The 25917-nt window shown below is 35.7% G+C and overlaps 1 protein-coding gene across 6 annotated transcripts in view; it reads right to left on the bottom strand.

Annotated features, from left to right (window-relative positions):
• CNKSR2 (connector enhancer of kinase suppressor of Ras 2) overlaps positions 1 to 25917 on the bottom strand; it is a 196942-nt gene that overhangs the window by 54882 nt on the left and 116143 nt on the right. For all 6 annotated transcript variants that reach the window (XM_015885338.2, XM_015885357.2, XM_015885347.2 and 3 more), the window contains 5 exons: positions 24780 to 24991; positions 21222 to 21311; positions 20336 to 20550; positions 2049 to 2097; positions 947 to 1119 (listed from right to left, as the gene is read on the bottom strand). In XM_015885338.2, the coding sequence (XP_015740824.1) occupies positions 947 to 1119; positions 2049 to 2097; positions 20336 to 20550; positions 21222 to 21311; positions 24780 to 24991 (739 nt within the window). The remainder of the gene's footprint in view (positions 1 to 946; positions 1120 to 2048; positions 2098 to 20335; positions 20551 to 21221; positions 21312 to 24779; positions 24992 to 25917) is intronic.

Raw genomic sequence — 25917 nt, 5'->3', positions numbered from 1 at the left:
TTGTTGTCTATTCATTGAATTAGTACTTATGAATTTCTACCCTGATGAAGACCTTGTAGAGTGTCTTCAGGAGGGAAGATGCGGAGGAAGGAGTTAGGGTTACTGACAGAAATGTGGGATGAAGGCAAAAATGGAGTGAATGTGTGGGAAAATGAGCTCTATTCCTGGAACAACTTGCCTTCTATCTACTTAGTCTACTCAGGGAGAAGTTTGGGATCATGACATTTAAAAAATATTGTGCATGAATGTTTGCAGTGATTAAAACAACAAGTAAAGCAGTCCAAGCCTGAGTGCACTCACATGTTGGTAATGGTTTTATCTGAGGATACTAGTAGAGTTAGAACTAAGGTTTTATCCTCACTGGCAAAAAGCTTTTCTGCTTAAGCTGATAAAAATAATCCTGTACAAATGCAAAACATGTCACACAATCAAAGCTGTAAATGGTTCAGTTGGGCTGCTCTGGTGCTCTTAAGTTCAGTATATGTGAGCCCTGAAATCATAACAAAATCTACAGAGAAGGAAGGACAACTGAAAAAAACAAAAGCATCTTCTGAAATTGCTAGAGCTTTTGGCGATCTCACCAGCACATATAAACAAGGAACGCTAGGCAGCAGATCATTAAAGTTTACATTCTCATGACTAATCCTGAATGACATTAAATAAACTACTTTTCCCTTTCAATGGCTTGAGGACAGATTTATGCTAAAATGGTGAGTGCAGGACACTGAAAAGTGTTTTTAATTCTTGTAGTAAAGGGTAAATCTGAAAATTAATTCTCTCCAGACTCTAGTGGCAATTTAGGAAGGTAGTCAATATGAGAGCAGTTATTTGGGTGAGTAAAGCTATCTATCTGCACAGACAAGCACTCAAAGCACTGGCTTTCCACAAAACCACAGCATTAGCACTATATGGGTTACACGATGAAACAGTAAGCATACATGCTTACCTCTTCATTGATATACCAGTAGAGAGATGTGTCTTTCAGAACAAACCAATATTTTTTCCATTTCTGGGAAAAATAACTCTTAGCATCTTTCTTTTTCCAAAGCCAGCCTTCGCAGTCTCCTCGGCCAAGATCTTTACAGGAGATCCGTCTTTTGCTTTTACCAGGAATAGGAGCTGAAAATGACAAGTTTTTGCGAAAGCATTTGACTTGTCTCCCATGTCAGCAAGTAAGCTATAAAGCACTACAAATTTGCTTCACAACTTTATGGAAAAATTTCAACTTCCATATTGTGTTCCTAAATTACTACAAACCTTTTATTTGGACCACAAAGTCTGCACAAGACACCACAACTTAAAAACAAAACAACAAAACTTAAACAATACCAAATCAAGGTTCACCACCTTACGGAGCTCATATTCTAAAGCTGTGTCAGAAAAGAAAAAAAGGACCACAGAAAGATACAATGCTTTTGAGAAAAGAAAGGCAAAATATTTAAAGTAAGAAAAATGGTTATTTATCATTTTCAACAAATTATTATTTCATGTCAGATTAAGACGCACAGCAAATAAATTGATGTATTTTACACCTGGCTCCTAATTGTTCAATATTTTTGTGAAATAAACTAGATAAATACTTAATTGGTATTCAAAAACCTCTCTTTGAACCTCCTTTTGCAGCACAGCATTTCCTGAGGCCTTTGTGATTCTAAATCAAAGGAAAACAGTTCACCATGATATAATTACCAGACAGCTTAAGTAATGAGCAACAACTCCAGTAAGGCATTGTATGGATACAGCTGCAAAAACAGCCTTGTCCCCAAAGAGGCTAGAATGTAAATATTAAAAGAATAAAAACAACAAAAAACCACAAAAACAAAACAGTAGCAGATGTATGGTGATAAGGTAACAGGCTACTATAAGACTTCCATAGCAGACTAATAGCTTCTCAGTATGTTCAAGGAACTCAATATATTTCCGTTCAACTGAATTACACGTTTGACTAGAGCAAACAAGTTCTAGTTGGTTTAAGGCATTGGCATATGTAAACACTGATGTTTGCAATTCTTTTCCTATCAACACATGAAAAGAAATTTATTTTTTACCTTTGTTCTTCTTTTTACTTTTCTGCTGCAGAGAAGATTGCTGAAATGTCTAGAAGAAAATCAAAGCAAAAGAGATAATGCAACACTTGTATTCAACCACATGCTAGCATAAAAGAAATGAAACATTGTGCAAGCTGAAGTCATCATCGGGTAACACCTTCAGCCAATAGCCTTCAAGGCCAAAAATATGTCAATTTTGATTGTAAAAAGGTAATATGTTCATAAGACTGTAAAAAAAGAAGCACCTGGTTAAGAATACTAATGTAGACCACAAATTAATATGCCATTAACTGAAAATTAATATCTGTGTAATCTGTGTACTCTGTGTAATAGTCCCTCATTTCTAATTCCATTAATAAAAATGAATATACTTCTGTTTCCTATGATAGCGAAGCTATGCAGCTCTTGTGTTTATAACAAACGGTCTAATTATAATCTTCCTGACATAATTGTTTTAGTTAGTTGCTTTTAGTCTAAAGGCATTTACATGATGATCATTGGGACATCAGATATTTTGCTTAGAAATGAGTCTAATATTCAATTACAGTAAACTGCAACAGTGAAGAAATCTCACAAATCAGTATTTTGAAATAGAAACTATTTTTTTATTTTTATTTTTTTTAAAACTGAATTTTGACTGAAAGTAATCCTCTCCCGTTGATCCAATCCCATGAACAAAGCCACTGTCTTGGAAATAAGACAGGACAGAAATTGTTCCTGAAGTTCCTAGCTTATTAAAGGCAGCAGTGCATATTAACACATTTTATGGTCTTTGCTGTTAAAAAATTTGAACGCAAATAATCATCATCACTCCAGTGAATTAAAGAATTCTGTAATTAATCATTCTGAACATTTAATTTAACACAATTTAAATCATTTTGAATTTTAATTGTACATAAAAATAGACAAATTATGTCTGTGCTGAAACCAAGAAATGGCCATACTATAGTGTCTGAATATTAAAAGTTCTTACTACATCATATGATGAATCAATACAAAAAAAACCTAAAGCTTATTTTTCTCTTGTTATGGCTCATGAGCGCACAAGGAAATCCTGAGTTGGAAGGAACCCACAATGATCATTGAGTCCAGCTCCTAGCTCCACACAGCACAACCCAAAATCCAAATCCCAGCTCCACACAGCACCACCCAAAATCCAAATCCCGTGTCTGAGAGTGTTGTACAAATGCTGCTTGCATTCTGGCAGGTTGGGGCCATGACCACTGCCCTGGGAAATGTTTTTTTTAATTTATTTATTTTTTATTTTTTATTTTTATAACCAGAATATTTATAAGCAGTATGCATTAGTCAACACCATTCATTATATGGCCCTATATACAACTCCAAGACTACAGCAAGTGAGGATGAAATCTAAAACTGTTTATTGTGGAAATCACTGTATGTTATCTGCAGCCTCTCCACAGTTATTAGATAATGAATAAAGCCACTTTCTTGATGCCATTTGGAATCTCAAAACAGTGGAGGATGTATGGGACTTCAGGAGCTCTTGTCCTACATCCCGCACAGAGAAATACTTGTTTTGAAATTGGAGCCAATGCTAACATGCTCTTTGGGGTCATCTGCCGCCTAGATCCAACCAAACAGGGAGGCTTCACACTGAAGTGACTTGTCCCACTATTGACCATCGTAATGTTTCCCCCTTTACAGCTTAGATCTGTGACATGACAAGTATAAAAATAATGCAAATAACACTTTTTAATGCCACAAATCCTAAAAATACGGATTCACACCAAAAACAGAAATCCAACTGTACTAAAGCAATTTTACTGCACTACAATGTTCAATCACCTATCCTCCCACAAGGCTGGATTTCAACACATGTATACTACATTTTGGTTCTGCTACAATCTGAGCTCTGAACAACTATTTTCACATACATCTTGTCCTTGTTTCCAAGAACTCATCTCCTACTAATTCTGAAAGCAAACATAACATTACATGGAAAATAGCATTCTATAAACTGTTACTAACTCAAAAAATGGACAAAATGAAAACAAAACTGCCACTGAAAAGATGAAATAGATTAACAATCCAAATGGAAATTTTCATTCCTGAAGAAAATTTGCAACTGTTTATTCAAATTCTGAATGGCACGTTTTTTCTGTTGCCCAAAAAACAATTAGCAAAAATTTCCATTACCCCCCAAAAAAGATGACACTTGATGTAAAGCTCCCTTGAGTACCCAGAGCTTCAGTTATTTGAATTCAATAATTTTTCTTCTATAATGTGCAATGCTTGAACTTGCATTTGATAATATACGAAAACTAAATCCTCTGACTAAAAACACGTCTATACAGAATATCATAGAAACATTTTAGTTATATATCTATATATCTAATTTCACTATCAGCAGCCACCAAAGTGCATGTTATTTCAAGTAAAAGAAAACATTATCTATAATAGGGATTACTGATATGTTTCTGTATTTGGTGGCTTTTTTGTTTTTTTTGTTTGTTTGCTTGTTTTGTGACAAAGGTTCTAGCCTTCCTCTAGATAGTATTTCAGTCTTCCAGTTCTGAGGGCTTGGCTGCATATCTCATCAGGCATTTGAGGTTTCCTTGTGCACACATGAGCCATAACAGCTGCAAATGATCATTATTAAACTTGCTATGTGGATTCTATTTACTTTCACTCTCTTCAAAATGGTTGACAGAGTTCTGAACGCCCATCAAAACATCTTCATAGGAATAAATAGCAGTGTGCGCTGGGGTATGTACACTTCACTGTGCTTTTATGATTATTGCATGGTACTACAGCTACAGAATCAAAAAACTCTGGGTGGAAGTTCACATGAGAAAAGAGGTCACCAACGGTTTGTAATTTTATTGGTTGCTTTAGCAAGAAAGTAATCACAAACAGAAGCATAGTTAGGAAAAAACTGCAGGCATGCATAAACACACCAACATTATAGTATGTACAACACAAAGCTTTCAAGAAATCAATAAATGAGATTTCAAGGTTTTTCTCTCATCTTCAAAGCCTACTTTCAGCTTCTTGAATAGTACCAGGACTCCCTTATATTTGATCAGAAGGGATGTGAAACTGAGAGCAAATGCTAACATTCAGAAGTAACTATTCAAATATATTCAAATGTGAGTAACTATTATGGACTACTTATCAGTAGTTTGATAGCTCTCTATCAAATCAAAATTTATAATAAAAAACTTAAATAAAAACATTAGATAATTTAAGTTTCAATGAATGTTTCTATTTCATGACAAATAGGAAACTTAATAAACTGATCAATATTAATTTGGAGTGAAACTGCTATCAAAAGAGATGGATAGTTCATAAAATTCATACTGTAGTAGTCGTTAGAAAACTCTTGTTGGTACCTAAAGTAAAAGACAAATGCATAACAAAGGGTTATCAAAACTATCGATTTAGGGCTACAGTTTTTTCCCAACAGAACGTGACGTGACACCCACGTCCGAAACCTAGACATGTTCAAAAAATCATGTGGACTCCTTCATAGTAACAGAATATATAGTTCTGCTACAAAAGATCCTAACTGAAGCTTCTCTGAAGATCTGGGTTAAACATAGAAATTAGAGTTAAATTTGATGGCTCCAACAGTTCTCATTCAGATGTTTGTTTCTAGATGTTTCTTCAAGGATTCTCTGCTTAATGATTTTGGAAAGCAGGAAGTGAGAAACAGGTTATGAGAATAATAAAATAGAACTCTTGAGCTAATTCTCAAATTAAGGAAAATTGTAAATATCTTTATTGTTTGTTCTTCCTTTTGAAAGCTCAAGTCAAACCCATTTTTTTTTTTTTTTTTTTTTTCCAAAGCTGCAAGTTTAGATATTAAGGAACTATTTCCGGTCATATACTTCACTCTCTGTCCCCGTAAGATAACTTTCTCAAGTTTCAGCAAAGTAGCTTGCAACATTTCTACTTACTATGACATTTCTTCTGCAGATAGAGAAACTGATATCTGGAAAAAAAATAGTAACTTGGTGCTGCCTATTTTTGGACCTCTCACACTCAATAACTTGACCTCATCAACTATGCTCTTTTTCCACAGTTTTGATGATCCATGTTTCTCTGTGTGAGACATATGCACCACATCTCTTGGTGTATGGAGTTCCAAAACTTTTGGAAATGAAAAATGAAAAAATAGAAAAATTCAAATCTGTTTATATTATATTGTCACACTACCTATCACCTTCATCTAACCCACACTTAATAGTCAGGTATTCCCAATGACAGTATTATGCTTTTTAGTTTGCCATATTGCTTAGCCTCCATTAAGAGCTAGTGACAGGTAGCATTATTTTCATATATGCTTATGTAAAACATAGTTTTCAAGAACTTTGTTACAATGATGAGAGAAGACCTCTGGGAACTTAGGATGTTTGAAACCTGCTGTAAATCAGCAGCAGAATTGCATTCACAATAGATAAATACTTCATTTACAGCAAGCCACGTATCGACCTGTTGTTATGTTTAGGTCTCAAAACAAGAAGACATTACTGTCAGCAATGTCTTGAAGCCAGCTGAGTCCATACAGGGCATCTGCAAGGCATTTTTATAGCAAGAGATGAAGCTGAGCCAGACAGAACTTCATCCACATAGAACAGAAGAGACTCAGAGAATGAGTATGAATTAATACTTTGAAGGAGCCAGTTATCATGGCTAAGGATCAGATGAACTATCTAAGGGTGAAAACACGCCCACCAGGGAATTGACTAAAAAGTGGGATAAGAAAGGACTGCACTCCAAGTTATGATCTTATTCAGGAAGGCAAAAAATAATACAAATATGTCACAGGCTTGTCTGAATTGCCTTGTGTGTTAACTGGACTTCAGGAACTGCTAACAAAGAATAACTGTAAAATAAAAAAATAAAGAAAATAAAATAATCATGCCTGGAAAATCTGATTAGTAAGGCTGGGTGGGATGTTTTTGTTACTATACTGGTGATTAATATAAAACCATTCTGTTTTTTTTTTTTTTGTTTTGTTTTGTTTTTTTGTCTTACTTTTTACAAATTATCTATTATTTTAGCTTGACTTCTGGACTTTGAACCTCTCATATATTCAACATTCTCTAATTTATCTGTGGCTACAAGATTTTAGCATCTATTTAAATGCTAGAAATGGTACAAAGTGGCACTAAATTGCAAATAAACTATTTTTAACATGCTGCAAGAACTCAAATTTACAAAACTATTCAAAAAGCAGTACTTCATTCTGGATAGGTAAAATGCAAATGCAATAGACAGGATGACCCATCTGAAAGAAACTCTAATACAAAAGTATAGCAGCGAATTTATGAAAGCAGAGACAGAAATGTTCCCAAACTCAAGTCACAGGCTGATGACAAAACAGTTATTGTAAGTGAGTAATTCATAAATCCATAGTGAGTTTGAATCAAAAGTGATTTATAGGCAAAGGACATCACAGCTGATTAACAATGCCCTGAAACCTTCAGTCTCACCTCCCACTAGCAAAATTTATTGAATCAAATCGATCTTTCAGTGCTGTGGTAATGCAGACTTCTGCCTTCCCTTCACAGCTCTCACTGCTCTTGAGAACGCTCTATAACAAAATACCAAACCTGGATTTAAAAGAACAACATTCACTAAGTTTCTAGATAAGACATTTAATACTAAAGCACAGTATGAAGGTTACACATGAGTAGACCTCTAAAAGCGAGGTTTTGTAGTACAAAGAACATAATGTCAAAAAGCTAGGATCTCTGTAATAAATATCCTGTGGATATTTCTCTTTTAAATTGCGGGTACTTGACAGAGAGACGCGTGAATCACTGGTTTGTCAAATGAGTGGTGAGGCACAGACACATTAACAGTCACTGGAAGAACTGATCCCCCAATTCACGACTTGGGATGTTATACCACACACTATTTTCCTCCTTACTTTTACTTTTATTTGGAAACACAAAAATGATAGAATTTCCTTGTAAGGTCTTTCAGTGCTAAGGCTAAATGAATGTGAGTTGCAAAAGTTGTCAAAGCTTTTGTGGCAGCAGCCAAAAAGCCCACTGCAAATGAGATAACCAAGGATCCTAATTCCTGTACCTTTTCCTCTCCTACAGAAGCTTTCAAAAGACACCTAGGAAGTACTTAGATGTACACTCATCATATATAGCTACAGCTCTGACTGGGTCCCTATATTTTTGGCGCTACAATCATGACCCTACAACAAACAGAATTTGTATATTGACAGGAACATGCTGAGAACTTTTTACTCTAAAATATGTAGCCATCGACACTGAAGCTGCCAAATTTCTAGCTGCCACTCTTGATATGGTTACATTGTATGGGATCCTTTCCTTATTACATAGTCTACTAAGGCTGATAATATCAAAGATGCCTCATCCAAGAAGAAGATGTTAGACAAAACTGTGGTTATCTGAAATGAGATAGCAAACAGATTTTCTCTTCAGCGTTTCTTATTCTTTCTCCAACTGTCAATTTTTTCTTAAAATATTGGGGTACAGGGTGGCAAATGTTACATTGAAGGGATGTTTTGCACTAGTTCATGCCAAGTTGATAGCACAATACATGCAAAACTTACGCAATCTAAAAAGGTGGGTTTTTTTTTTGTTTTTGTTTGTTTTTTTTCTTACAGTGTTTTCATATAGCGTTTCTACACAGAAAGATTTTCCTTTTGGTTTTTAAGCCATGGGACGCTAACTGAAATATGGAAGCAGTAAAACTTCTGGACAATATCAGACTTACATAAGAGTACTCATATTCCTTCACTGTCTTTACTACCAATAGAACAAGGACTGCACAGTCATTGCTGCCTGAAGCAAATGAAGATAAAAAGTTCAATTACACAAGTGCTGTTTCTTAGAATAATTTATTCTGAGATCATTCTTCTTCTCTGCATCTACTCTGACACATGTAATTTTGGTACATGTCCTACTGCAGTCAAAAGAGAGAAAGGAAGGGCTCAAAAACTACATTTAATCATTCATGGCAAAAGACTGTGATGCATCAGTTGTTTCATCACAGCGTAGATTTCAACTGCATTCACTTAAGAAGGAAAAATAAACTTAATTATCAACCATTAAATAATAGTACCAAATCCTTTATTTTTATTTCTACCCCACAGTTATTCCCAGATTCATCTCTTATTGCACTGAATGGATCAGTCAGAAAATCATAAAATGGCTGAGGCAGGAAGGCACCTCTGGAGATCCTCTCCTGTTACTCAAAGCAGAGCCATATAGAGCAGGTTGCTGAGGGACATCTCCAGTTGGGTTTTGACTATCTCCAAAAACAAAAACTCCATAAACTCCCTGGGTAGCATTCTCCAGTGTTCAACCACCAGTTAAAACAGTCCAGTGTTCATGCAGAACTGTCTTCTTTATTTCCAATGCCTATTTCTTTTTCATGAGGCACCAGTGAGAAGAGCTCACCATGCATGCGTCCCAGAAACCTTGTGGATTACTTACACTGCCCCTCCAGAAGACATCAGCCAGTCAAGCAAACTTCTGTTCCTCTTACAACACATAGATACTTCTTATGAAAAGAAGTATATTCACAGCTCCCTTCGTAGGAGCCATCAGTGGAACTTCTGATCATCCCCCTGCCTGATCTGTTTCCCAGTGCTCAGCATTGCTGTGTGACAGAGAAAGATGCGGGGTACATTCATTCTATAATGAATGAGAAAAGAATTGCTTCAAGAAAGACAAACTCTTAGAATTTACTCCCTATTAGCACTCAGGCATAATATTCTCCCAGAGAAAGAAACAGAAAACTTATTCTGACTTTCAAAAATATTATGTTTTTGGCAAAAGATCAATAAAATAGAAAATTGTACTCTTCTGGGACTATGAAGTTGCAAAGATTTTGATGAAATAGGAAATGAAAACTCTGGGGAAAACTCCTTGTGGCCTTCCACAATAGAGAAGTGTATAAGCAAGAGGTAGGACAAGGGGGGAATGGCTTTAAACTAAAAGAGGGGAGATTAAGGTTAGACATTAGGAGCAAATCCTTTACTCAGAGGGTGGTGAGACACTGTCACAGGTTGCCCAGAGAAGCTGTGGGTGCCTCACACTTGGATGCACTCAGGGCCAGGTTAGATGGGGTACTGGGCAGCCTAATCTAGAGCCTGATTTAGATTTTGGCAGTCCTACCCATGGAAGGGGGACTGGATCTAGATTATATTCACAGTCCCTTCCAACCGAAGCCATTCTGTGATCCTAGGAGCAGGTATGCATGGAAGAAACAGTCTTATCAGAGAAGGTGAAGAAGACAGCCACCAAATTATTTTACTGCTCATCTTTAGAAGAGAAAATGCACAACGCCAAATTTGCTCTTTTTAAGTAGTGAAATATCTGTACTTGTCATCAGGAAGAAATGTTATCTACTGATTAAATTACTGTTAAGAACATGTTAAATCCATTTCCAAGGCTTGGCTATTTCCCAGTGTTTGTACCCTTCAGGTTTAAAATGACATTTCCAGAAAGCAGTCCTTTGTGTCTCTTTGCATCGCAATACCAGGAACAGCTTGCAGTCTTGGCTATAGTAATAGTTACAGTTGGACAGTAATAGGATCTACTGTAGAGTGCACATTTCCATGTGGGAAAATGTGAGAAAGAGTATTTGTATACTGGTCCTTACACATTCCATTAAAATTCACGCCCAACACTTCTAATGCATCTATGAATTAAGGTGGAAAAGAAATAGTTCATTCCAGGATACACTGCTGAAATTTTTGTAAAATTTCCTCTAAACATAACATGAAAGATTATCTCAGGAAGCAAGGAAAGAATATTAGGTCTCCTTAATTCTATGATGGCTATAGTTTTTACACTTCATTTTAAAGTCAGCATTCAATAGTTTTAGAAATATTTTGCACTAGGGTTAATCTGAAAACAAAACGATATACTTCAGAAGAGAACAGAAAGCAGTATTACTATATGAAGAATATGAAGGTTTTTTCCTTCCATGGTGCAATAACAGACAGATTGGCTGACTCACAGATCAGGTGCTAAGCAACAGGCAATTCTTCCCAGTACAACAGAAACACCTTATAAAATAGCTTTTGTTCAGGAGCCACGCTGCTGCAAAGAACCACTTTCCTTGCAGATATAACCGTACAATTTCCCACTTTGTGTGTCAGCTCAAGGCCCATAGGGACTGCCATTATGCAAGTGGGGCAGAGGAGGGAGGTAAAGACTCCTGCTGAGTCAAAACCACCACTTTGGACAATCAGTTGTTCAGAAGCAATCGCATTGCTTGTCAAAGTATTCTGATGAAACCGTCCTCTGAAAGGGGCATCTGCTCCCCCTTATTTCAAGCAACATTCAGATTTTTACAGTGTCAGATTTAATGATGCATGCCAGTTAATGTCTTCGATTCACTGCTTTCATAATCCCAATCTTTCCCTTGTAGAAAAAGTAGCATGGAGAGGAGCCAGTTGAGAAGTCAGGACCTAGATCTCTCTTCTCATAGATGTGACATTCCCCACAATATTGCAGTAATAACTCATGCTGGGTCCCCTCTGTGCAAAGACTAACAAATGGTTCTCTATTATAATTTGCCATGCTTAATCTCTTCTTTATCAAAAGGGAGTGACTGAGGGACTAAATCACTTATTCTGCATTAGAAGAAATCTCTAAACTGTGCTATTGTGATTGTACCAACTACAGCTTAGTGGCGTATAAACAATGCTAATACCTTCAAAGGCATAAGTCCTCTATCAGGAAATAATGGCAGGATGCAACATGAAACGATTAAATGAAATAGATAACAGGGAAAAAAAAACAAAAAACAAAACAACAAAAAAAAAAAACAACAACCACAGAACAGGGATATAAAAGTAAATTAGGAAATGTTCTGAGCTGGGGGATTTATTAGTCTATAGATCTACATCTCTTGACAGTGTAAAATTATGCTTTCAGAGCATTATGTCATATGCAGTAGGGGATAAATCTATACTGGCAAAGTTGGACCAGATGACCTTTTCAGCAGCACTCTCACTTTTGAAGAATTTCCCAGCTTCATCATAGAAAGAGATTATAACAGGCCATTTTTTTCCTCATGGTCAGAAGTGAGAGAAGATAATAGAGTAAATTTAAAGTAGAAAATTTTCGACAAAAGAGCCCAGTTGTGCTTCATGATGACCCATAAACCAATCTCCACCATGCTTTGCTGCAATAGCAATTCTAGATATTTCCAAAAATTACAGGGAAAATAGAAATAGATGCAAAATCTCCCATATCCAATACCTTTAATTTTCTCTTTAGCAACCAGTTCCCCAAGAAAGAGAAAAGTCATAGTTTCAAACTAGTTCTTTTAAAGAGAAGCAATGCATACATGGAAGTATTCTCTCACCACTGACAGGAATAATATTCCTTGGGAAGAATGCAAATAACATTCCATATGTTTAAAATAATTAAAAATCTTCCGAGGATATAAACTATTACTATTTCACAAACAGTATGCTTATTCAGAAGTTAACATAGAAGCTGCATTGTACATCCCCTCTCTTGAGTTCAAATGAGTGAAAATCTAGAACTGTCAGAACAAATACGAGATTTCTAAGACTTTTACAAGATTATTTCAGTTAAACAGCAGCGTTACAACAGAAACAATGCCTTATACCTGCGCAAGTTACGATTTAAGTTACTACTGAAACCTCTGTTTTACCACTCACTTCCAGCTTTTTTTACCATGTGCACAGTTAAGTAACAGAGCAGACTGGCCACAAGTTCATGCATTTCTGCAGGTTTTCAAGACCTGACTGGTCAAGGCCCTAAACAGCTTTGTCTGACATCAGAGCTGTTCTACTTTAAGCTGAAGACTGGAGCAGAGAGCTTCTGAAGCACTTTATGCTGTTTGTTGTTGTTTTTGTTTTGTTTTTTGACATACTTATTTTTATTTTGTAGCAAATTCACTAGGAATTAAGCCTTTCACTTTCTGGCAGACTAATAATAATTTTGTTCCTTTTCCTTTCCTCTGTCCAATGTTTTTTCTTAGCATAACAGCAACTGGACAATCACTCACCCACTTTACCACCTTCTACTTATGAGCACCAACAATTCTATATTTGATCATGGAGCTGAATATGAGAGTTGAATGTAATGCCTCCTACTTGATTATGTTGGCCCATAAGGTCAGAGGCAGATATTGGTGATATGGCAGTACAGGTTCCTACCAATATTCCTTTACATTCCATAGCTGTGTGACAAGACGGCAGCAGAGGGTCAGTCTGGCAAAATGGCAGCTGACACTTCACTGAAGTGAAGATGAAGCAAAGGTGTGTCACTGAATTCCTTCAAGTGGAAAAAATGGCACCCACTGACATTCACTGAAGTTTGCTTAATGTTGATGGTGACCATTCAGTAGATGTGAACACAGCAAGGTGGAGGGTGGTGCATTTCAGCAACAGTGCCATCAAAGCAGCTGTGAAACAGTGGGTCACCTCTGCTGGGACAGATTTTTACTTGTGTGGCTTGCAGGCTCATACTGGCTTCTGCAATGAACAACATAACTATTATTTTTCTTAAACACAGAATCGTTTTGCTTGGAAAAGATAATCAAGATTACAGAATCAACCTAACCTATTGGGTCCCAGCACTAAGACATGTTCCTTATTGCTGAATCTATATGTCTCTTCAGTTCCTCTAGGAATGGCTACTCCATCACTTCCTTGGGCATTCCTCCAATGAGCATCCTCATTGTGAAGAAATTCTTCTTAATATCCAATCTAAACCTTCTCTGTCTCATTTGAGACTGTTTCCTTGTGACCGATACCCTCCTAGCTGCAATCTCCTTTCAGGAAGCTGTAGAAAGCAATGAGGTCTCCTCTCAGCCTCTTTTTCTCCAGACTAAATAGCCCCAGTTTCATGTATACGCTATATTTTCCATTCTGTTTCTTTATCCAGACCAGAAAATGCCAGCAGTTCAGACTACTGACTTGTCCTGCTGTGCTGCCTGCCTGTGGATCTACTTGAAGCACAACTTCACAGAGTATTTCTGAGAAGTCTAGACGCAGTGACAAATATTTCAGTTTTACAACTTTTCTTTGCTCATGAAATTTTAACACTATATTTGCTACTTCCAGTTGAAGTTTGTGTTTTCCTACCTTTACAATGGAAACAGGTGGATATAAAATTGTACTTAGACTGCAAAAAGCGAACTTCTAACAAAGAAACAGGGCTTTATAATCCTTTCTAAGATAGTAGATAGTCTGAAATTTTTCACAGTCGTGAACTATTTAAAGAACTCTTTATAAACATCATTTAGTTTCTGGACAGTGGAATTTTTTCTAGCTGGAAATATACAACTGCCAGTGCTCATGAACTTTAAATCAGCAAGCATCATTTTTTCAATCAATTATTTCTTGTGAGCTTATTTTAAAGGAGTTTAAGCTTCCTTTAATGATGATAGATGCCTGTTTATCCATAAACATTCTGCAAGTTTCATTATTGTATTAATAAAATATTTAAGTGGAAGTGAAAAAATCATGTAGGAGAAGCAATGTTAATTTGAATGCTTACAAAAAAAAAAAAAAAGGATATATTTATTTATATATAAATATATAAATATATAAATATATAAATATATAAGTATATAATATATTATATATATATAATATATTATATAATATATAAATATTAAAATATTTATATATTTTTCACTATGCTCTTTAGTTAAACTGGACCATGATACCAACTGCTGGACTTCTGTTCTATATTATGATTATACATGATGTGAAACCAGGGAGAAGAAAAAAGAGATCCTTCATTTTTAAACACCGCTGTAATTGGACAACATAATGTTTAAAGGAGAAAGTGTACCAACTCCATCTGTCGTAATGGTGTAATGGCATCCTAGATTTCAGACACCTACTTAAAATCTGTGCAATTGAATTTTCAATTTCTTCCTCAAAGTGCTTTTTTTTTTTTTTTCCAAGTATCTAAACCAAACATCTATCATTTTTAAATGCCGCTGTGCTTACAATTATAACAAGCTGCTCATATCTTTCTTCTTTTATTTTTCTTGTAGACTGCCTTCCATTATATAGTGTTTATTAGACACCATTTCTATTCATAAGATTTCTGCAACAAATTGATGGGTAGCTTGTGCACGCTTTTATTAGAGAACTCATGCATATATTCTGCACTCTCTATACTACAATTAAAAGGTTTCATGAATACAAGCCTACTGGATTTAAGATTTTTTATAAAAGATGTATGCACCTTATGTTCAAGTACCTTCTTTTTCTTTCCTTTCAGGCTTTTTGCAGAGAAGAATAAGAGGAGTAAGTGAAAAACAACAGCTTAGACAAAGATAACTCTTCAAGTTTTCAAAATTAAGGAGTCTGGTTAAATTGTTCTCTCTATTGAGAGCGTTCAAATACGTACATTTTGAATTGAACTTATAAAAACCATTTTCTGGTATTTTTCACTGGGTAGGTGGGTGGGAAGCACGAAATATCTGGAAACATGTATTACCCAAGTAGAAAAAACAACTTATTTTTCTTAAAAGTTACTGCCTCGTTTCCAGTTTATCTCATCATCAGCTAAAAACTTATTTTTCCAACAGACTCATAAACAAATGTTCTTCATTTACAGGAGGTTCAGTGAGATTACTGCTGATACCAGTATAACTCTGCATGCTCAGGCAGATGCAGACCCACCAGATCTGCTGAGCAAACACACAGGATTGAATTGGCACAAACATATCAGAACCTCATGAGAAGTCGCAGGAAAACTGAAATTACAACCCTCACTGAATCTCTCAGACTCATTGCCTCAGTGTCCTCCCAGGGAAAGTAGAGAGTGCATGGCTCTCTGTAGGTGCTGATCACAGCAACTATTAAAATTATTTATTGGAGTTAAAAGCCACTGATAGGTGCACTGATCAAGTGAGGAGTTATACATTGCTAAAGAGGAGGAAAGTAGGTTTGTTAAACATGCACAAACTTCACTGAATTTGTAGGAAAAAAAAGAAAAAAAAGTGACTTTCATTTTATTCGTCTTTTATTTAGAGCAAAACTGAGACATTAAATGTAATGCATGTACATGTGTACATGACCCTGAAAAATACCTTCAGCAAAATGCCTATGGAACAAATACTTAATTTCTTCCCTGCATCTGGTCCTGAACCACTTGTTACTGATGTGTGATCCTCAAAGGGTACTTCTTGCTAAGAAACTAAATTTACTTTCAAGTACAATTAAAGTGATCAATAAATTAAGGTAATTCTTGGGTTAAACAATTTTAAATAAACTGTTTATCAGCAAAGCAACAAGATAAAAACCTCATTTTGGTTGTTTCTCCTGTGACAAGCAATCCTTTAGGTATTCCTGATACCTATGTTAATAAGTGAGTGTACGTTAGAAAAGGTAAGGGGATAGAAGGCAGGAAGGGTGAAGGGAAAAGTGCAGTAAAATAAGTTTGCTGGTGTACATTTGAAAACAGTTTGTAAGCAAGGCTGCTTTTTCTTGTATAATCCCTTGCTACATGCTATAGGTGGCAATTTTCTCTTTCTATAGCAACATTATTCTTAGATTAACAGAAAAGGGTATGGATCTGGATAGGGGCTTTATTATTAACTTGGCACAGAACTTCTTCTGACTCATGACATAATCCCCCTACTAAATAACCACATTATTTTCCAGCAACAAAACCAAAGCAAAATGTACCAAGAAAATTCCTATACAGAACAATATAATGAACTTAAAAAAACTATAATCGTATGTCAGAGCTTTCATTTCTTATGCCCCAAAGGTCCAAAACAGTTTTAACTGCACCATTTTGTATCAACAGTAATAGATCAGTCTGAACACCTGATTGCACACTAGATTAGCAGCAGCTCAAACAGTTTGCCTTGGCTTAATAAAAACATTAACACTCCATGTTAGTATTTCTTTAGTAGCACTGAAGAAGAAAAACAGAATGCTACATATAAGTGTATGCTAGAAATGTTTTCTGCAGTGGAAAACAAAAGAAAACGAAGTGGAGCAGGGACTGTCTATATGAGAAGTAAAAACTTCTGTAAGCAGATACAAGAGGTGATTACTTCACAGATATAAGACACTGATTGTTTGGTTTCTTTGGGTTTTTTGTTCGTTTTTTTTTTCTTTTTTTTTTTTTCTTTTTTCTTTTTTCTTTTTCTTTTACACTGTTTGTATCAATTACATTCTATACAGCTCTATAGAAAGAGAGGCAGTTCATTTTTTAAGGCCCTTATTGAAATGCTCCTTTGACTACACTGTTTTTGATCATCACAGCAGGCCTATGTCATAAACAGAATTCCTAAAACCAGTAATTTAATGCAAATTTAGTATACTGATGGTCAAGAAAATGGAAGACTACTACATTGCTGTGATCACTTCAGAATACAGGAAACCCACTTTGAATCAGCTGACATCCTTCACATAACAATTTTCAGCTAATAAACAACAACCATGCACTAAAGAATCACCATGGTAATTTTTTCCCCTCCCTTCACTTTGTCTACACGGCAAAAACAAAAACAATTCTGTTATGGGTAGCTTTTCAATCATAGATTTTTCTTTTCAGAGCCATACACAAAAACAGTAGAAGCAAGGAGTTGAAGTCACAGTAAAACAAACAAACAAAAAACAAAATAACAACCTGCATACCTAAATGGCTACACAACTCAAAAGGAAGTTGTGCATGGTTACCATTCCAGGAAATTCAGAAAAAAAAGAAAAAGAAAAAAAAAAGAGAGAGAGAGAGAAAAGATAGAAAGAGAAAGAGTTACTGTGTGTTTTTAATTTTACACAGAATTTGCATCATTTCAAATCAAATGTTTCAGAAGTTTCATTCCACAGCAGATCCCAGTCTGCTGTAGCTTCACTGTTCCACATTACAGACTGGGGAATCATAAGGGACCCACCTGAACATTCAAGCCCTTACTCTCTGGCATTTTATATTTGGGACTGCCCCAGAAGCACAGATTATTCAGCAAGAGAGCCTAAAATTTCTTTGTCTCAACACGGCCAAGCATACAAGAAAAAAGAATAAAAGATATAACTCATTGGATTGGGGATACCAATCTTGCAAATAAGTAATTTGAAAAAGTGACATCATAAAAAACCAAACAAACAAAAAACCAAACCAAACCAAAACAAATAAACCAAAATCAGGCAGTAAAGTATTCAATTCTAAAACTATGGCTAAAATCAGTAAAAACACCTTTAATTATTTAAACAGAGAAGTGAAGAATGGGAATAGAAAGTTTACATCACTTTCTTATGGCTCAGTCCTGGAATTTTATGTCCTATTAATGCATACAGACTTTAGGAAGAACATTTAGGACACTGTGAGATGAAAAATGAGGAGCTGAAAAAATCATGAGAATGAGAAAAGCATGTATGAAAACTCATCCTCTGATGACAAACCCTAGATGGACACTCTATTCCCTTCAAGCAAAATTAGGCTACAAAGGGATCTGATTGTGACCTGACAGTTTCTACACTAGGAGATAAAACTTGGCAACAAAAGACCTTTAAGCCTAGCAGACAAAGGTACAATGATATTTAAGGTTGGATGCAAAATGTGAACACAGGCTAACAGAGGAAATCTTTTAACATAAAGAACAACCAGAGATTGTAGCAATTCAATGAACATGGTGAAGTATTTTTTAATTTCTGGACCTGAGGAGATATGTTCATCTACAGCTACCCGGAAGGAAATTCTATTGGCCAAACTAAACAAATGAAGAAGAGTACATTTTACTTTTGTTAGTTCAGTTTCTGGAGTTATCACCATTCATCCTGTACTGAACTCATGCTCATCCAGAGACACCCATTTCCAGATAATGCAAAGTCTTTATGAAAACCAGGTACCTGATGTTAGCAAATTCTTTTATGTTTCCTTATTTCAGGCCAGAGTGTAAATATGTGGCAAAGAAAGGCAGCCCCTTCTGCAAACTAGATTAGGATTTTCTAAGTCCATATGCTTGGGTGGCACCATCATAAACAGGGAACTGTATTTATGGTGACAGCCAGGCTGTTTCCAGTGACAGGGCATTATAAGGTTCTGAATGCTTTGTGAAGGGCTCCTTCCATTTCTCCCATGGAGAAATCAGTATCCCAAGCTTCCTATTACTGCTCCTATTTCATGCATTCCACTTCAAAAACAGTGAGCAGATCAATTAGAATCGGCATTCTAAAGAACAAATTACCTTTATTTATTTTTATAAGTAAATGAATTCCCACTAAACTTGCAAAAAGAAGCTGAAGATTTAATAGCACTACATTGATACACAATCATGGTAACAATCCACAAAAAGGATTATCAGATGGTGGTGGAAACTGAGTTGTTAACAGTTAAATTGCATTCTGCAGATGAGTGTCCAACCTGCATGGAGAACGTTGGCAGTCAGTTTCTGGTTGAAGATGACATTAAAAAAGTTAGTCTTGTATGCAAGAAATTTAACATTTACTAACAAAGAAATGCCATTGAGAGATGACTATTCTCTCAAAACATGAGAAGTATTTCTAATTTGCCATACTGTTCTTTACAGAATAGAATGTCCTCTTTTACACAAACAACATTTCAATTTTCTTCTGTAAATATTTGATTTCAAGGTCTCAGGGACTGATTAGGTTCTTTATAGAAAAGACGGCATACATTGCAAAGAGGACAGTTGATGACAGGTCTAAAATGTAAATACTTTTATGTGGTTGAGCATCATATCTAAAATATGTTGTGACTGACAATCTACATATTCTTGACACATTTGAAAACTAGGAAGATACTGGAATTTTCATTTTACTTTCTCTTCAAGAAACTCTTTCCTTTCAAATTTGCCTTCAAGTTACTGAAATCTATTATTCTATCGGTATTAAAAACAGCTACACACATGACATGTAATCAATATGCGACAGGGCCTTCCCCACCTCAGTGGAAAAACAAATACCTCCGACAGGTTTTCCTGCCATTAACAGGCCTTTCCAGTAGCTATAGTGAAGGAGTTGTCTAATGTGACTTTGTTGTCTAATGTGGCATATTGTGTCAACATATATTCAGTCAGACTCTCCTTTTCCATCAGTAGCAAAATAAGTCAAGACAAAGATACCAGACTACGTTTCAAACATAAGATCTTCTAGTTACAGAGTTATAGGTGTCCTGCATTTGTAACAGCAAGATTCTAAACAGAATGCTTTAAAACAAGTTTTTGTCAGAAAAACAGGAATTAGTGCAAGATTAGCAGTCAAAAAATGTCTTCAACACCACTACAAAAACATGACAGTCTCTCACAATAAGCATAGAGCAAAAGGTTACATTAATATTATTTTTACTCACATGGTACAAAGTGGTCTCTGGTCCAGGTGTGCCAATGACATCTTGTCTCAATGAATCCATTTGTAAACTAGGCAACAATGAATAATGACTTGGACTATTACCCTTGTCTCCTTTCTTTTTTGATTTTTTCCCAGTATCCTTTTTGCTATTCCTTTGAAACATGTAGTCTTCTTGGCCTATTTTCTCATTGCTCATGTAGCGTAGCAATGAATTTTCTGTAGAAAAAAAAGTAATGCAAAGCATAATTATGATTTTTTTTTCAGGTAAATAAAATATTTTTTTTTTCAAAATATATAATAGTCTTACTAAGATCTGCTGTTAATTTTAAGACTTCAAGACCTCTTCATTAGCAAAACTTATTTGCTTCTTTGGTGGATATAGGAAGGAAATATTGAGTCTTGATTTGAAGGGAAAATTCGTTATTCTTTCAGGTTTCCAGTTTTGATGACAATGAAAACTTATATGAAGAGTCACATAAATCTGATGTTGTCTTGAAACTTTCAAATATCAGCAGTGGCACACTTATGATTGTATGTATAATTTAAAAAAAAACCAAAAAACAAACAGATTCTAGATTAATACAATTGCCTGTGTTCTCATACATTTACAAGTAACCTGCTTTGAATGTTCAGCCCAAGCTTGTTCACTCTATTATCCACACTTACCTTTGAATGTTATCCCATTATCTACTAGCTTTTATATGAGGGATCTGCTGAGGTAGAACCAATGGTTGTGAATTCAGGAAAACTCAGACATGTCTTTCAAGAACGCGTCTGATCTTTTCTTACATTCATGTATACATTTAGTATTCACAGCCTTCTGTGGCATTGCTTGAAGAACAATAAAACCCATAGTGCCTTGTACAAGACACGTCCAGATCACTTACCTCTCCGACTATCTCGTTTGATTTTATTGGGATCTTCATAATCCCCCACCCAGTTATATTCTACTGGCATGGAAATAGGCCTTAGTTTCCCTAGAAACGGAGGGAAAAAAAAGAGCTCATGTATCAAAAGGCAATATTAAAGTAACATTCTTGAAAGAAAGAAGAAATTAAGTGTTAAGCCGCTACTCTACAGCACTGCTTATGAAAGGGGATCCAGCATAGCCTCTGAATGAGAGATTGAGTCCAGTTTTCTTTAACAGACAAGATGCAGTTAGAAGTATTTAATGGATTTTTTTTTAATTATTATTATTTTTTTAAACTTTAGAAAATAAAAACAGTGCCCTATAAAATCCTCATCAAACTGATGTCCAGGACTGAGAAACACACTGAAATTACTTAGTTTGCCTTTCATTGAACAATATCTGTTTATTATTCTGAAAGCCCCTGATAGAAAACATATATAGAATGAAATGTTGGTAAGTGAATCACATCCACATCACTAAAACACCTTTACAAATAGCATTTTTGCTGGGAGGTTTGAAAGATTCATCTGTCATTTAACATAAATGAAACAGAAAACCTCTATATACAGTTTCCTTTTGTAGCATTTCTTCCACAGAGAGCAAGGTACACTACTACTGGAAAGTAAATTTAGATTTCAGATGACAGGAAGAAGCAGAGAAACTGAAGACTACAATATCTTTTAAGCTTTGATTTGGAAGCTGCAGAACTGATTTTTTAAATGATGTTAACTATGATTTCTGCTTCAGATTTCCACAAATAAGCTGGAAATACAGTGAAAGTGAACAATGCAACTTAGTGGGGTTACTTAAAGTGAACTACGATATTTTTAGCAAGTTCGGTAGCGTGCTGAAGCAAAAATCTAACTTGTAAAGTGGGACGGCATATGACACAACATCCATCTCACAGACTGAAAAGTTTTTCATAAGCAAGATCAGCCTTTGCTTTTATGTGCTTTTTCTAATTAGCAGCAAAACTGCAATGACTAAACTTGTTTCTTTTCTTACACTTCATTTTCATTTGTCTGCTGCTTCTGGTATCTCCTTCACATTAGCCCATGTGAAACCCCTGAATCTGTTTTGCTTGTTGACTGCACACAGGAAAATTTCATTGTTGGGTTGCAAGCTGAAGCATTTCAAGGCCAACTAGCAGCAGTTATACAACAGCTGTAAGCCAGTAAGAATATGAAAAAGAACTTTCTTGGCTAACAGTGTCAACGAAGCCAATAGATTCCTCAAAGAAAAAACATGGAGTACTCTGTTAATCTCTCACAAAGGAGCACTGAAAAGTATTTAAGAAAATTAATACCACAGTATAATTAATGATGAGTATACATTGAAAACAACTATTGCTCTATTTCTCTAAACTCTGTTTGACCTTCGTTAATAGGCTATTGTAAGCCAGAAGGATTTTTTTTGCCAGATTTTTGTGAAATCCTTAGGTCATGCCTAGCTGCAAATCTGATGTTAACAAATGACATGTGGGAAACTTCTAAATTTAATGCTGGAATGGTAACATTTTTAGATAGTATACTTAAGTGAGAATGGGCTCTGTGAAGTGAATTTGTTAAAGATGTGAGATCAAAAGTGAAATGCTGTATAAGAAATGTGTTAAAAAAGTGACTGATATTCAGTAGTCTTTGATCCATGTATTTATAACCCTTTCAGCTAATAGGAAAATATGCTACAAAAGCTATCCTGTAATAAAATAATGGATTCAGCAGTCCTTGAACAAAGTGTCTTCTTCCCTCTAGAATACTAGTATTAAAATTTAACATCTGGAACAGGGAGTACATCTCTGTTAATGGAACTGACTATATCCATCAACTGAAATACAGGAGTAATAAAATTAATATATCAACTTTGAACACTTAGCATTTATTTCATACAATATAGGCATGGTTAAAAAACATCTGAAAGCACTTCAAAATCAAAAGGATACTAAGGATTTTGCAGGAGGATTGTGTGGTTGTGTGGAACAAGTGCACTTTATGAAAACACATCCTTTAACCTTGTGCAAGCACACTGCTTAAAGTCCTGAGGATGCTTTACACAGCTCAAGCTCAAATTGTATCATAGTTCCTAGCTGATTTTTGAGCTTGTCTGCATGATGTGTCAAATATATTCTTCCTCATAGATTAAGCCTATCATCTTTGCAAAGGGATACAATGTCAGGATTACTATTACAACCCCAAGATGTAGCCTATGCTCAGTTTAATAATTGAAATAACAAATGGGGTGAAAAAACATTCAAACATGTGTAGAGGTAATACCAGGGCTGTCAAAATAACTTTTATAAAAACAAAATTTCCTTTTCATTTTCTCCCATATACTAACAACTCTACCATTGAACAATTCCTTGTATAGCAACAGAAAATCAATTTTCCCAGTCCAAAGCTCAAATAAGATATTAGGTAAAGGCAGAGTTCAATAGATTCCAAATGAAAATAACCTAGAGAACAAAGTTTTGAGGAGCAAAACTCTCATCAGAAATAGTTTCATATTTCTCATGATAAATAAGTCAAAACCCAAGGTATGTAAGTACCATGAATACACATGTGCGTTTACATACACAGTTCTTTCTTGGACAGCACACAGCCTTATAAAATAGGGACTGCTATATATAGCAAGTCATCACTTCTCATATAAAGAGTTACAGGATGTTGAAACAGTATTGCAAAAAAGCATACTATCAGTCATACTTCATTTCTGAAACAAAGAAAAAAAAAAGAGCTTTAGAGCATAGCGCAGCATGAAAGCAATATGCCATCTCCTTGTTCATGTGAAACAGTTTTGATCTTTAAAATTACTCTGTTAATTTTTTTCTAATAGAGAATTCCTAAACCTTTGCTGCCAGGGAGCAAGGGAAGGTGATGATATTGCCTTCTACCAGGATACAAACACACTTGTAAAGGTATTTGTCAAGATACAGTTCAGAAGACGATACAGGGACAAGTGGCTTACCCTTTCTGAAGATCAGTGAAGTCCCCAGAAGGGGCAATTTCTGAATAGAGGTCCTGCTTCATTGGATGCTAACCCTTAAATGAGAGTGAGGAGGAATGGACCTGGTTGCCCAGGTACATTGCTTGCACTTGTGTGCCTTTGGTTAGCCATGCCTTCTCACCTTGTACTCAATCGCTCATTCAGGCCGTGACCTAGCAATCTCCATTTGGCTACTTCAACACTTATACTGAGAGCATGAATTTGCACTGTGAGTTTAGCATAAAAGCATGGGCTTCTGCCAGTTCTTCTGACAAAATGATACTGAAAGGTTATCTGGAAAATAAGCTGATAAAATTGTGGAACATAGATTCAGAAAAATCACCAATACAAACCTGGATTTGCCACCTGTATAATAGTAATGCATACATCCTTGTACAGAATAAGCATTTATGTTGCAATTAAATTAAGGCTGTACAGAATTCATAGCACATTCAATAGCCAGTGGAATTATTTTTGTGCTTAAATACAAGAGCAGATGTATGAAAAATCCTAAAATCAACAAACTGTAATAATCCATGTCAGATCAATGCCATACCATATGTTGGTGTACTCTCCCTCCTTCCAGGACCACTCGTTCTTCCCTTGTCATATTCATAGCAGTATAAAACTGCATCTTCCTCAACAACATTAAAACGCTTTCGATACTCCTGGTCAAGAAATGAGTTTGGAGATTCGGATCCTGTATGAACTGGTTTTCCCACTGTATGTCTGCCAACATCATCACATGGGAGATTTCCTTTTTCATCCCTTTAGTAAATAAGATAGATTTTTTTTTAATATACAGAAATAAGATATTCATTTTTTAAAACGTGAATATTTAATTTAAAAATGGGAAAATGTCAGTATGCCACAAACACAGCAAATATATACAACTAGCTAAAATCAGGATCTCATATTATATATACATATGTAGATATGTACTAGTTATCTTATGCATCTTTGCTTTGCTCATTTGCTTCCATTGCAAACTGTATCTTAATGATTTCTTTAAAAAAGAATTATACAAATTACTAGCTAATCAGAAAGTAATTTCTGAACAGCAAAATACATGGGCGGCTGCTAAGAGAGTAGCTGTGGCCTCATGGCTTCACTGTAGAGCTTTTGCCCCTCTGGACCAAAATACAATGCCTACCCATACTTCTCTTATAGCCTTGTAACCTTGTATCCTCACAAAGCACAGCCAGGCAGCCATGGTAGAAAAGAAAGAGCCATCCTGAATAGGCCGTGGCACCAAAACTACAGAAACCTTCTCCAGCCATTTTACATACTCTGCCAGGCTTTCCTATAGTAGAGATGGTGCTGCTGAGGAGGACTGGCACAGCCCAATCAGCACTGTAAGCTCATTATTGTGGCAGTGTTGGGGGACACTGTCTATGACAGTGGTAAAACAATGTGGCAGGTAAAGCAATGAAGACTGATGTATCTTCCAAAGGCATTCAACAGACATGACCAAGCACTAATTTGCTACCTGCAGTTGTCAGTAACCATCACAAGAAAAGGATGGGTCCTGCTATTTTTGTGTCGTTGTGCTGGCAGCTGTAGCATCTGTGGGTGTCATCACTAGGACAGCACGGTTTGGGGTTTTACAATTTACACTAAAATATAAAATCTTTTATTCTATTCCAGGAATGAAAGGTGGGCATTTCACTTTTAAAGCTTCCCCTGGAACAGCA

This window comes from Coturnix japonica, chromosome 1 (genome assembly GCF_001577835.2).
Source record: "Coturnix japonica isolate 7356 chromosome 1, Coturnix japonica 2.1, whole genome shotgun sequence".
Classification (NCBI taxonomy): domain Eukaryota; kingdom Metazoa; phylum Chordata; class Aves; order Galliformes; family Phasianidae; genus Coturnix; species Coturnix japonica.
Note: the sequence above shows the minus strand (reverse complement) of the source record. Positions and strands in the feature narration are given on the sequence as shown.